The 14,019-nt window shown below is 39.6% G+C and overlaps 1 protein-coding gene across 5 annotated transcripts in view; it reads left to right on the top strand.

Annotated features, from left to right (window-relative positions):
* Positions 1 to 14,019, top strand: part of GK5 (glycerol kinase 5) — an 81,416-nt gene that overhangs the window by 40,892 nt on the left and 26,505 nt on the right. For all 5 annotated transcript variants that reach the window (XM_045088465.1, XM_004754485.3, XM_013057269.2 and 2 more), the window contains 2 exons: positions 7,723 to 7,849; positions 9,013 to 9,117. In XM_045088465.1, coding sequence (XP_044944400.1) covers positions 7,723 to 7,849; positions 9,013 to 9,117 — 232 coding nt within the window. The remainder of the gene's footprint in view (positions 1 to 7,722; positions 7,850 to 9,012; positions 9,118 to 14,019) is intronic.

Here is a 14,019-nt window from a genome sequence, read left to right as displayed (position 1 = left end):
TGTTGAATTATTTTTATTTAACAGATTTGGTGGCAGGCAGCAACAGGATCCAAAGCAAACTTCCAGTAGCATCTGGGGACAATGAGAAACACAGGCATGGTACCCCATGAACCCTTTGCAGTCAAATGCTCTACCCCTGAGCTATACCCCCAGTCCCATGAACCCTTTGAATTCATGTGTTTCTTGCTGTTCCTGAGGCTATGGGCAAGTCCCCTTTTGGGTCAGAGCTCCACTCTTAGTTCACTCAAGCTCCCTCAGTGTAAATGGCCTTCCTTTACAGCCTGAACTGCCAGATGGTTATGCCCAGAGCTGGCAGTTTTGCCTAGAGTCCAGCTGAGCTGGGAAAAATGTCTGCCCAATGGCAAATCCCTAGCCTTTCAGGCCATAATTCCCCTGGAATTGCTGGAAAACCCCAGCAAGATTCCACAAGAATTGTCTGTGGTGAGCACAGGGCCTTCTCTTGGCTGGGGCACAGTAACATCTCATGGTTGTCGCTTATACATTAAGGTGTGCATATTTGTCTTGTTTTGTGTAGATAAAGGCTATCACTAACCGGGATCTCAGAGACCAAAAAACTGGAAAATTGGTGGGCACAGGGTGAACATTTGAAGGCTATTAGAGGACTTACCACCTCAAGAAAATGGGTTAGATTGATACAAGTTTGCCCACCAACCTCAAGAAAACCTCTATATGATGAGGTACTCTGTAAAACATGCAAGATCCCTGGCCCAGTAGCCCATCCCTTTTAGGTATTAGTTTGGCTCTGAGAACTCAAGCCTTAGCTAATGGAATCCTTAAATTTTAAAGAGTCAAAGCATGCCACCTTCCAGTGCATCTGTTTATTTTATGTCTAAGAACTATAGTTCTAGAAGTTGTAGGTATCTTGCAAAAATGGCAAAATCTTACTAAGCTTATTCAGTGTCCTGGGGAACTTGGCTCATTAACTGTCAGGTCAAGGGTCCCCAAATAAGTCCAGACAGAAATATGAGTTGCACACCATTTGTAGCTAGATGCAGCTGGACAGAAATATAGGTTAACTCTGTTTGTGCTGAGAATCCTAACAAACTGCTCCAGCCTTCCAGAGAATTACAACCTAGAAATACAATGGTCATTATGGGGACTGTTCCAATTTGATAAAATCATTTAAGAAGTGCACTTGAAAGGAAGGATTCCCAAATTAAACAGAATGGGATACCTGTTTTCATTGGCAAGCAGAAGCCTCTAAATAAAAGGTTTCAGAATTCCCATATTGTTTCATTAAAAGACTCATTGCAAAAGACTAGTGAAAAAGAGAGAAGAGGTGCCCAAAACAAAAGACTGTAAGACCAACGTAGTTCCTGTTGCTCTTCTTTGTCCTCCTTGGAGTACTCGTTCTACTAATCCTTTGTCTGAATTTTTTTTCCACTCTGAAAAGACTACACAACCATAAACAAAACTCCACCACATTGGCCTTACATACAGCCCCGTATTTACTTCATAGGAGGACCCCATATGGGCCCGTCCCAGAGTCATTGAAACGGAGGGATTTTCTGGTGAAACTGCTACGTTATTCCCTCAAACAGCAAAGGAGAAAGTCTGGTAGGTACCAGAGCCTACAGAGGGGACCCTAGAAAAACTTACAGCAAAGGGTGAAAATTCTTACCTGAACCAGTTCCTTCCAAATCTCTATCTGTAGTGTGCAGTCTAGAGAGGAAAATAAAATTTCACATTGTCTCTTCCTTTCCAAATCCAGACCCACTGACTATTGATCCTTTCTCTCCCAGAGATCCGTAGTGCCTTCTCGTTTCTCTAGTTTTATGTGACTGGGCTTGTCTTTCTGTCCGCATGAGACATGCAGATTTTGGTTCTGTGGCTATCATTTGGAGTGACTTTAGATCTTGGGAAGGTAATATCCTTTGCACCCTCTTTGGGGATCTTTCTTATACCCATGGGTTGTTATTCTGTACCACCAGAAATATTTAAAATTAGAACCATGTCCCCAGGGGAAAAAGAAGGAAACTGAGAATAACAGAGTTGAGTAGGTAGATCAACCTATAATGTCATTTAAGTTGCAACCCAGTTCCTGGAGGAAGTGAAGCAATTGTCCTTATTCTGCAATATTTATAAAACTAGAAATATAGCTCTAGAGGCAATTCAGAGTTTACCTATTTCTTTACCAATCCCAAAACTTCCCCTGTTTATCTCAAACAGATTGTAAATTTTTAGCTCTAGGAAAGCAGAGTCCTTCCTGGAGGAACTTGCATTCTTTCCCTGTCCCATGATGTTTATGTCTTATCATGTCTTAGAAATGTAAACAAAGCCCACAATCTCCAGATACTGAGAGAAAAAAGGGAAAGAAGACTTTTTAAAAATACAAACCTGCAAAGGAGCTCTTTTCCCAAACTCTAGCATTACCTCCTTAAGATTAATCCTAGGGACAAATACAAATCTTAAAAAATCTTATCTGCAAATATTAGTAACTATAGGGTCTTTGTGTGCATCTGTCTGTCTCTCTTTCTCTATGTATATATTAAGTGTGAGATAATTTTCTACTTCTGGATGGTATTGCTAAAATTAATTTGTAAAAGAGCTCTGTTTACTTGGTTTAAAGGTAAACACCAGTAAGGATTAGATATCCTAAAACTCTCAGAAAGAAACGAATCCAAATATTTTCTCAAGCTCACAAAATCTGGGTAAATATTTGATATGAAAGCTACTTTAAGGTTGTTGGTTTAATTAACATAGACATATCTTAGGGTACCTGGGTAGCACCATTAAGCAGCCAACTCTTGGTTTCGGCTTAGGTTGTGATCTCTGAGTTGTGGGACTGAGACCCGCACTGGGCTCTGTGCTCCATGTGAAGTCTGCTTAAAATTCTCTCTCCCTCTCCCCGTGCCCCTCCCGCTTGTGCACATGCACATGCACATTCTCTCGCTCTCTCTAAAATAAACAGATCTTTGGGGCGCCAGGGTGGCTCAGTGGGTTAAGCCGCTGCCTTCGGCTCAGGTCATGATCTCAGGGTCCTGGGATCAAGTCCCACATCGGTCTCTCTGCTCAGCAGGGAGCCTGCTTCTCTCTCTCTCTGCCTGCCTTCTCTGTCTACCTGTGATCTCTCTCAGTCAAATAAATAAATCTTTTAAAAAAATAAATAAATAAAATAAACAGATCTTTAAAGAATATTAAAGTAGACATGCCTTTAGAGTTATCAGCATTAAAATTAAAACTTTCATTCTGCCTTAATTCACTTAAAGTTGAATAAGGTAATATAATTTCTGTTACAGATAAAAAAAAAAAATAGCTTGGCAGGGGGCACCTGGGTGGCTCAGTCAGTTAGGCATCCAACCCTTGATCTCAGCTGAGGGGATCTTGGGTTCATGAGATCAAGTCCCACATCAGGCTCTGCACTTGGGAGAGTCTGCTCAAGATTCTCTCTCTCTCTCTCTCTCTGCCCCTCCTCTACTCTCTCTGTCAAATAAATAAATTTTTAAAAAATAACTTAGAAGAATGACTGACTTTATCTGATGTCTCGAGAAGTTCTTATGGGTAATACAAGCATATTTATTAAGAACAAGTAAATAGATATAAATAAAATAAAAAATTTAGGTAATCTGTTAAATAGTCTCCCAAATCTTTTTGGTAACCTAACACCCTAAAGTTTTTCTTCATTTTAAAAACTTTATTTATTTGACAGAGAGAGGCAGTGAGAGAGGGAACACAAGCAGGGGGCGTGGGAGAGGGAGAAGCAGGCTTCCTGCTGAGCAGGGAGCCCAATGTGGGACTTGATCCATAGGACCCTGGGATTATGACCTGAGCCAAAAGCAGTTGCTTAAGGAATGAGCCACTCAGGTACCCCATCCTAAAGTTTTTCTAAGTTAGATTAAGTAATGAATTAAGTTGAATTCATTAAATATCTATATCATTTGTAAATAAGATGAAATACTAAAATATCAATTACTAAACATAGGTTTGTTTATCTTGTGGTGTCTGGCTGGCGTAGTGGAGCCTGCGACTCTGATCTCAGGTTTGTAAGTTCAAGCCCCACATTGGGTATAGAGATTACTTAAGAATATCTTAAAAAAAAAAAAAAAAGAAATATCTACTCATGGCTTCTTGTTACAGAAAAACTGTAATATATTTTGGATATGTTAGTGCTACATTGGAAAATTAAAAACATAATGCTTCTAAAAATTATAAAATGTATTTATAAATTTGCCAGTCTAAAGAATGCTGGTATAACTGATATTTCCATTTGCTTAACACTACTAGAAATAATAAGGGAAATATCTCCATATGCAAGGGAAGTAAAATACATGTTTTTGATTAAAAAAAAAGTATGAGGATGGAGATATATTCTTTGAGGGAAAAACAGTTGTATAAAGAAGGGAATCTCTGACAAGGAATTGTGTATGTGGTCAGGACTGACTAAAGATTGGAACAGGTAAGTTTTAGTATCAAAACTAAGCTAGTGCAAAACGAGAATTTGGTTCTCTCTCTGCTTTAAGAGGATGAAGTTTGTTTGTTTGGACTTTTCATTGGCTTAAGTCTCTTTGACCTGGAGCATACCAAAGAATTTGCTAAACTATTTAAGCTTATGTGATATGTTAAATTACATCAGAAGCATTATCAAATAAAAAAGACCTTATTTATGTTGTAAGATGTTGGCATATGTGCATGAAGTCCATTCTGCTTCTGCAAAAAAAAAGAAAAAAAAAAGCCCCTCATTGCCACACTTTTGCCATCCTGATGTCCTGTAACATGGCAACAGTCTGCTGCTGAATCAGAGGAATAAAGGTGGGTAAATCCTGGCTGTCAATTAAATGAATAGTTGGGCTATGGGAAAACTAAGATGGCTGCTTAGTTTTTCCCAGTTCCCTGGTAAACCCTATTTTTCAGTTTTTACATTCCTTCACTAACCATATGGCATTCAAGATGACCCAAAATTATGAATAGACGTTGGTGGGGAGACTTCTGTAATATTGTAAAAATAATCTACCAGCAATTCCTGACTTGTCAGGTCATCCTGGGAAAACTGATTTTGTTCCCAGAGCCTCAGACCTATCCCTCTGGACCCTTTGAACATCTGCAGCTGGACTTCATTCCAGCTGCTAGTTACTAGGGGTTACCCATATGTTCTTGTTATTCATTGTATGTTTTGTGGATGGGTTGAAGCCTTTCCCTGCTGCAAGACTGTGATGCCCTCACAGTAGCAGGGAAACTATTAGAAAACGTGTTTCCCATTTGGGGCATACTTCCACAATCTCCACTGATCGAGGCATCCACTTCACTGGGCAAATCATACGAACCTTAATGAAAACCTTGCAGAACTTCTTGGAATTCTATCAGAAGCTGTATACTGAGCTGGGATAATTAGGTATTCTGGAAACATTAGCAGAAGAAGATGGCCCTTGAGTCCCAGTGGAAGAGGAATCTTACCAGGTGCTCCTGATCACTGGCACTGCTGCAAAACTAGAAGGGATGGAGCCTTGAGTACATATCTCACAGCTTGTGAAGGTTCCACCTCCAACCAGGTCTTCTAGAGATGCTTGGAGACACCTCCAAATCAAATTGATGAGGAAAAGAAGTAGCTGATGTGGGACAGAATGCTTCTCCCCAAGATGATGAATCAAGACTAAACTTTAACTAAATGTACAACCCTTTCTCCTTCTTTTTTTTATTCTGGCATTAGCCCGGAAAGTTAATGCTGTCATCTGTTTCTCCACAGGCCATTGCTTCAGGGTCTTTGGAATTTAGAATAACCTTTTAGTTCAGGCTAGGAAAAAATCTAACTGAGCCCCTATTTTTTCACAAGCCAAATAAGACAATTCTTTGGGTGACTCCCTTGAAGTTACGTTGTTGAGCTAGAAAGGACCTGCCAGGAGGCTTTCATGATTCAGGAATTCACTCCTCTTGGTAGGTCCCTACTTCCTTGGTTAGGGGTAAATGTAAATAAGCCTATGATCAGGAAATTCCCCTCAGTTCTTGAAATTACTGCAGAATCTGCTGCTAAAGCAGCAGAGGCCCAACAGCCATCCTTAGATTCTTTAGCCAAGGCTGTTCTTGATAATAGGATAGACCTCGATTACTTTTTAGCCCAGCAAGGGGGAATCTCTGCTCTGGTCAGTACCACCTGCTGTATTTGGACTAACCCTTCTGGGGATTTCAAAACTTAATTACATAAGATCACTGAGCAAGCTGCTTGGCTTAAAAGAGTAATGTCTTCAGTGGAGTCTTTGACTTATTTGATTTTAATTGTTTTGGGTCTTGGGAACCATGGCTTTGAAGTGCACTCCAAATACTGGGAATTATCCTGTTTATAGTTATTGTAATAATCTCCCCGGTACATTGTATTCTCTCAAAAGCTTTACATGCATGTTAGCTGCCAAGCACCAAGCAAATGATCTCCCTAAGACGGGAAAATTAGAAAAGGAATGAAGAGGACAACTGACTTAAAAATTGTAAACCTGAAGTTGTAACCTGTGCATTTCACAGAAATTAAGCAAAAACCCATCATGACCTGTGAATACCACACAGAGGATCAGTAACAGCTGTGAGAACTCTGGAGTGGTGTTGGAGAATGCTGCTAATGCTTTAAATTTTGATTGCATCTCTCAGTTAAACTGAGAGTCTGATCAAAAGGGAGGAAATTGTTAATAAGGAAAACACAGGCCTAAGGTAGCAGCTCCAAGCCAGTAAACCAAGACTTAATAGCTAATCCACCTATAGTTTCAGCTCCCCAGAAATGTAACCCTTACCGGGTCAACATGGGAATTTCTAGGTCAGCGTTAGGAAATTTAATGATAGACCCCTTCTGTCCACCTTAGGAGGGCAACTGTTCCCAAAACAATGGGTTCTTTGCTAATAGTTTCCTTTTTTCTCTGTTCTTGTTTTACTTTTAAAAACTTTCCTTTTCTTTAGCCCTTTGGAGCTCACCTCTGCTAGAATGGATGCATCAATTAATAAAGCCAAATAGAGCTTTAAAATTTACTCTGTTGAACATTGTTACTTGACAATTTACATTTAATTATTTTAACAAAATGTTATAATTTTTTTTAACAAAAATGTATAGTTGGGAATGTGTACTTTTGGCCTATATCTCTTTATATTAAGCATACACCTATCACTCTTATTAAAAGAGAAATTTGTGGGGCAGCTGGGTGGCTCAGTGGGTTAAAGCCTCTGCCTTTGGCTCAGGTCATGATCCCAGAGTCCTGGGATCGAGCCCCATATCGGGCTCTCTGCTCAGCGGGGGGGCCTGCTTCCCCCTCTCTCTCTGCCTGCCTCTCTGCCTACCTGTGATCTCTGTCTGACTTGTGATCTCTGTCTGTGAAATAAATAAATAAAATCTTTAAAAAAAGAGAGAGAGGAATTTGTGAGGTCAGTTATTTTGAATGAATGAATGAATGAAACCACTTTTAAGTTGAAAAATCTTTGTTTTTATTCCAGATAATTTTTATTCTGACCTTTATTTCTCAGATTTTTCCTGTGATATTTAAAAGTCATAAAGTAGATTGCCTATTAAGAATTCCTGAGGCATATTGGTTACCATACAATGTTAGTCCTGAAGAGACTTCTAGCTTATTGTTGCTCTTTGTTCTTTCCAGGGCTTTTTTTTTTTTCCTTAAGGAAAAGGAGAAAAGAAAATAAGATGTTGACCCATGAGAATACAATATAGAAGACAGTGGGATACAGTGAAATGGGCCACTGCTCATGCCTAGCGATCTTATATTTGAACATTTTTGGCAGGTCGCCGATCAGCAATCAGCCATGTTTGGAGAGTGCTGCTTCCACACAGGAGATGTGAAACTAACCATGGGAACTGGGACATTTTTGGATATTAATACTGGAAATAACCTTCAACATAGTATTGCAGGTAAATAGTTAGAATTTATCCTTTTTATTGATAAAATATCATTTCATATTTAACTTTTGTGATACTTTTCCCATTTTATATTGAATACTTTCTAACATATTTTTCACTGTTATTCTTAGAGACAGTTAATTTCCATTTCCCTGTTTTCCTTAAAAGCATAAAAAATGAGACAGATATTATTTTTTTAAAGGTTTTATTTATTTATTTGACAGAGAGAAATCACAAGTAGGCAGAGAGACAGGTGGGGGGGCAGGCTTCCTGCTGAGCAGAAAGCCCAATGCGGGGCTCGATCCCATGACCCTGAGATCACGACCTGAGCTGAAGGCAGAGGCCTAACCCACTGAGCCACCCAGACGCCCAGAGACAGATGTTATTATAGAAAACTCAGTATTAGGGTATTTTGGTCAGTTTACTAAATATTTACCTGTAATACCTGTAATATTTGTCTAAAGCATTCTCCTAGGCCTCTAAATTTTCTCTTATGAGTTAGCAGTTCTTTTTGTGATTTTTTGGGGGGGGATGGTAATTCTCAATTAATATTCCACACATATTTAATGACTGTTGCCAAGAAATTGGTTTCCGTGATGGAAGATATCCTAGGTTATGTAAACCAAGAAATTTATATTGTGGAATTATACCCTAGGAGGCCTATGGGCTCTTACTCTGGGCTGTGGTCTCTTAACATGGTTACAAAGAGGTAGTTTTAAAATCTTTTTCTTACCTTCAATCCCTGCCTTAAGCTCCTCCTTTCTCCCTAACTTGGAAAATGGAAGATAGAAAATTTCATCATGGTATTAGGTTGTTTCTACCTAGGAGCCTTCACAAATAAATAAAAGAATGTAGTTGGCTCTGTTTGTGTGTTTTTAGAGAAATAGATATGCCTACAGCTACTAAAAGCTAATGTTTATTGTTCATATCAAATACCAGGCACTCTAAGTTTTTTATGCTTTAATTCAGTTTATTCTCATAGGAGCTATCTGAGGCAGACCATTTTACAGTTGAGGAGACTGAGGCTATGAGGTTAGAAACTTCTGAAATCACTGACTTCAGATCCACTTTGCTATTTTTTAAGATAATCCAATTGTTAGTCAAAATTGTAGATGTCTCTGTAATGATTTATCTGTTTATTACATTTGACTTATATTGTTTTTTTGTTTTTTAAGGGTTTTATCCTCTAATTGGGTGGAAGATTGGCCAAGAAGTTGTATGCTTAGCTGAAAGCAATGCAGGAGACACTGGTACCATCATAAATTGGGCTCAAGAATTAGGTAAGTCATCTTTTAAACATTTTACAGGCCCGACTTAAAGAATTCAAGCACACCGTAGGACTGACGATGAGTAGGGAATGAATGGATTGTTTGGTTGAGACATAAAAGGACCTATGCTAGAAGAAAATATAGGATTTTTTTTTATGACACTGGGATGGCAAAAGGCTAGGCATTAAGGCCAGATACCATAAAGAAAAAAGCAATAAATTTAAGTGTATAAATTATTAGAATGTGTAAGGAGAGAGGTGCCATGAGCAAAGTTAAAAGACAAGTTGGTAAGAACGATTTGTAGCATACGTCAGAAAAATTAATAAAGATGACTAAAGAATCGGGGTGTCTGGGTGGCTCTGTCAGTTAAGTGTCTGACTTCAGCTCGGGTCATGGTCCTGGTGTCGAGCCCCGCACCCATCGGGTTCCATGCTCAGTGGGGAGTCTGCTTCTTCCTCTCCTTCTGCCCCTCCCCTTGCTCCTGCTTTCTGTTTCTCTCACTCTCTCTCCCAATTAAATAAGTATGATTTTAAAAAAAGGTAACTAAAGAATGAATAAAGGACAGAAGTATAGACAGCTATCATATCAAATGACTATTAAAAATTACTATTCTTGGGACGCCTGGGTGGCTCAGTTGGTTGGACGACTGCCTTCGGCTCAGGTCATGATCCCGGAGTCCCGGGATCGAGTCCCGCATCGGGCTCCCAGCTGCATGGGGAGTCTGCTTCTCCCTCTGACCTTCTCCTCGCTCATGCTCTCTCTCACTGTCTCTCTCTCAAATAAATAAATAAAATCTAAAAATTACTATTCTTAATAATTATGGCTCAGTCAGTTAAGCCTCTGCCTTCAGCTCAGGCCATGATCTGGGGGTCCTGGTATCGAACCCCACATTGGGCTCCCTGCTTCTTCCTCTCTGCCTCTCCCCTGGCTCTTGCATGTGCATGCTCTCTTTTTCTCTCAAATTAATAAAATCTTAAAAAAAGTATATACATAAAAATTATGTCACCTGCCGTTGGCAGAGATTAAGTAGTTTGATGAAGTTCAGCACTGATGGAAATATAGAGAAAAAAACTGTTCTTGTTTTCCTTTGCAATGAACATTGACTAGTCTGATGTTTCTGGAGGACAAGCAGGCAATATATTTCAATTTATAGAGTGCAGACCCTTTGCCCTCAGTTCTATTCTTTTTTTTTCCTTTTTAATAAAACAGTGATACAGGTATGCAAAGATGTGTACATGCTTAAGTGTTTAATACAGTGATTAGAAATAAGTTCCTGTCTAAAGCATCGAGTAAGTAAACACCAGTATATCCATACAGTGGGACACTTTACAGTCACATATAATGGCACAGTTGTATATCTTACTGATGTAGAACACTGTCTATGAGAAATTAAGGAGGTAGTTGTAGGACAGTCTGTATAAATCTTTCTTGCTTGTATTTTACAACTTTATTGAACTATAATCCACATACCATATAATTTGCCTACTTAAAGTGTAAAATTCAGTGTTCTTTCATATTGTCTTGGAGCTACACAACCATCACCATAATCTCCTTTTAGAACATTTTTATTCCCCCTAAAAGGTACCCCCATAGGCATTGGCATTCTTGTTCTACCCACCAGCCCTAAGCTACCATGGATCTACTTTCTGTCTCTATGGGTTTGCCTATTCTGGACATTTCATATGGATGCAGTTAAATAATGCATGGTGTCTTGTAACTGCCTTCTTTCACTCAGTATAGTGTTGCAAAGGTCACCCATGTTGTGGCTTGTGTCAGTGCTTCATTTCTTTTTATTGCTGAATAATAATCCATTATGTGGCTACACCACAATTTATTTATTCATTCATCAGACAGTGGACATTTGGCTTGTTCCCACTTTTTGGCTTTTGTAAATAATGAATAGCCTGTATATTATATAGCCCTATTTCATGCAGAAGGTGTGAAATGTTACATACCAAAGAACTGACAGTGGGTATCTCTGATTAAATTATGGAGCAGGCTGTAATTTTCTACTTTGCTAATTTGAACTAAGCTGAATTGTTTAAAGAAAAAGCCAATTCTGTTGGCAGAAAACATAAAACTCTAGGAAGAAAATGCCAGTCCATCTCCTTTCTTCCTTTCTCTCTCCTTCTCCGTGAGCCTGCACCTGCCTTATAAGCATAAGATTACTTGTTTATAAGTTATTATTATAAAAGTTTATCACTTAGAAGTCTCTTCTTTTTTTTTTTTTAGATTTATTTATTTATTTGAGAGTGAGAGAGAGAGCACACATGTGGGGGAGGGGTAGAGGAAGGGGGGTGAGAGAGAATCTCAAGCAGATCTCCACACTGAGCATGAAGCCCAAAAGGTTGCTTGATCTCAGGACCCTGAGATCATGACCTGAGCCTAAATCAAGAGTCGGATGCCCAACCAGCTGAACCACCCAGATGCCTCAGAAGTCTCTTCTTTAAATGTACCTCTTTTAACTTTTTTTGGACATCTATCTTGATTATCAGAAATAGAAAATGGGGATGCCTGGGTGGCTCAGTTGCTAACTGACTGCCTTCAGCTCTGGTCATGGTCCCAGGACTGAGTCCCACATTGGGCTCCTTGCTCAGCAGGAACCAGGCTTCTTTGGCTGCCCCATTCCGTGTTTGTGCTCTCTCTCTCTCTCTGTGACAAATTAATAAATAAAATCTTAAAAAAAAAAAGAAATAGAAAGTTACATATTTCTTCTCCTTTAGTTGTACCTTCTATTAATTTTACTCCTTCCCAGAAAATGCAAAGAAAAAGCAGAAAAACTTCACATTCATCAGTTAAAAAAATAATTCTCGAGTTCTGTGTGACATCATGTGCACATTCTCTGTAGGAATCTTTGCTTTGCTGGCTTGAGTCTCATTCACTGTGATTCTGAAATGATGAAAAATCTTTTCTGGGAGATGGGGCTAAATGGTCCTACCTAGAAAAGCGATGTGATTTCTGGTAGAGGCACAAGGCCTCCTGAAGGCCAGTCCCATCCCTGACGAGGAAATGGGACTGTTGTTCTGACTGGAGGGAGAGAGAATTCAGAGTTGAATTATTTACTTTAAAATTTTAGTCATTGGTAAAGCTAAACATCTGTATCTGTCTGAAATTCACACAGAAAGTTGACATTTTTTGGAATATATTTCTTTCTGTTTTGAGAAATCATTTTAATGGGTGTACTGAAAAAAATTAATCATGTTCAGGAGAAACACAGTGTTTAAGAGCCTAAGTGGCCCTGACATTTCCTTGAATGTGTGAGCTGAACTTTATATCTTTGTGTGGTGTCCTGAGCATCACCAGTCTGGATGTGACTTTCTTCCACTTCGTTAGTGGATTGAACACCTTAGCTCAGGTGTAAAAGCTGCTTTAAATAAGTTTTGTCTTGATTTTTGGATTTATTTTCTAAGTCTTTTCAACATAGGCCAGTTCTTCCTTTTTTCCCCCTTCACCTACTGTTAACTGGCCCACTTGGGTTCCCACATGATCATCTCTTTTCTTTTTGATTTAGTCCATTTCTCATCCCCTTCACTCTTTGTTCTATTTTGCTGTCTTAATCTTATAAGAATTTTTCTGTCTTCCAGCTTGTATTGAGTTAACAAGTAATTGAGCGCTCACAGTGTGCCTGTCACCCTAGCATGTACAGTTAGTACAGTTAGTACATGCTAGGGTGACATGAGTGAATGACACAGAAACCCGCTGCCCTCACAGCAGTTACAGTCTAACAGGAAAGACATGGGGGGGGTTCTTTTTTTTTTTCTCTCTCTCTCTCTTTTTTTAAAGATTTTATTTATTTGAGAGAGAGACAGAGATAGCTAGAGAGAGCATGGGGTGGGGTGGGTGGGTGAGGAGCAGGAGAAGCAGGCTCCCCTCCAAGCAGAGAGCCAGACACAGGGTTCAATCCCAGGACCCTGAGATGATGACCTGAGCCGAAAGCAGATGCCTATCTACTGAGCCACCCAGGAGTCCCAGGAATGACATGTTTTAAAAGGAAAAAATTGAAAAAACATATTAGTGTTAAGTCCCAGGAAAGAGAAGTAGTTGTAGGATCAATGATCCCTTTTAAGAAATATTTATTTATTTATTTAGGTAAGCAAAGATAATAGAAGTTTATTAAGTGAAAATAGAGAAAAAGCTCTCCAGAGAGAGGGGTCCATACAGGCCTAGGAGGGCCTTTAGGGTTGGTCTTTTATAGAAAGCCAACCAGGGCACTTAAATCCTTTTAACATCTCTATCGATATCACCACTGAGCAAGGACTAGTGATAACACCTTCAATGGCCCACCTCCGCTAGGGTTTCATTATTCTTTGTTGGCCACAGGTTATTATCATAAAAGACACCCACCCCCCCACACCTAGGGCAGGATGGTCCAGTTTGTTCCCTTATCTCTGGTTTCCCCACTTCTCCACATTTCCAGGATTTCTGTGATCTGATCGCAGAGCCCGCTATCTATCTCTCCCTACCTAGCCCTGCCTATCCCTTCCTCATTCCTCTCCCTGGAATAACTTACCTGCCGTTAGAGAATAGGATGGTGGCCACTCTGGCTGCTTCCTGCTGAAATGGGGGTGGTGGACTGTATGGCAGTTAGAATCTATTCAAGGGTTGCTCCAGGGGATTGTGGAGATGCTCCAGAGGGTCATGATGGGCAGCAAGGGGTACATGCCTCAGCACATGCAAAAGGATGAACATTTATTAGGCCCCAAATTGTGATCACATCCCTTAAATAAGGTCCTCAGTTACCAATTTTGTCAAATAGATCAGTGGATATCTTGATCTTAATTGATCACAAATGTCCCCTATTAATTGGGACACCTTGCAAGAATTAACTGTAATGTTAAAACACATGTCAAGTTTCTCGCACCCCAAGTGGTATAGCAATAGTGGCACAGTTCTTGGGAAGTGCTTCTTTGACTT

This window comes from Mustela putorius, unplaced genomic scaffold, assembly GCF_011764305.1.
Source record: "Mustela putorius furo isolate JIRA1106 unplaced genomic scaffold, ASM1176430v1.1 tig00003834_pilon_pilon_pilon, whole genome shotgun sequence".
Classification (NCBI taxonomy): Eukaryota; Metazoa; Chordata; class Mammalia; order Carnivora; family Mustelidae; genus Mustela; species Mustela putorius.
Note: the sequence above shows the minus strand (reverse complement) of the source record. Positions and strands in the feature narration are given on the sequence as shown.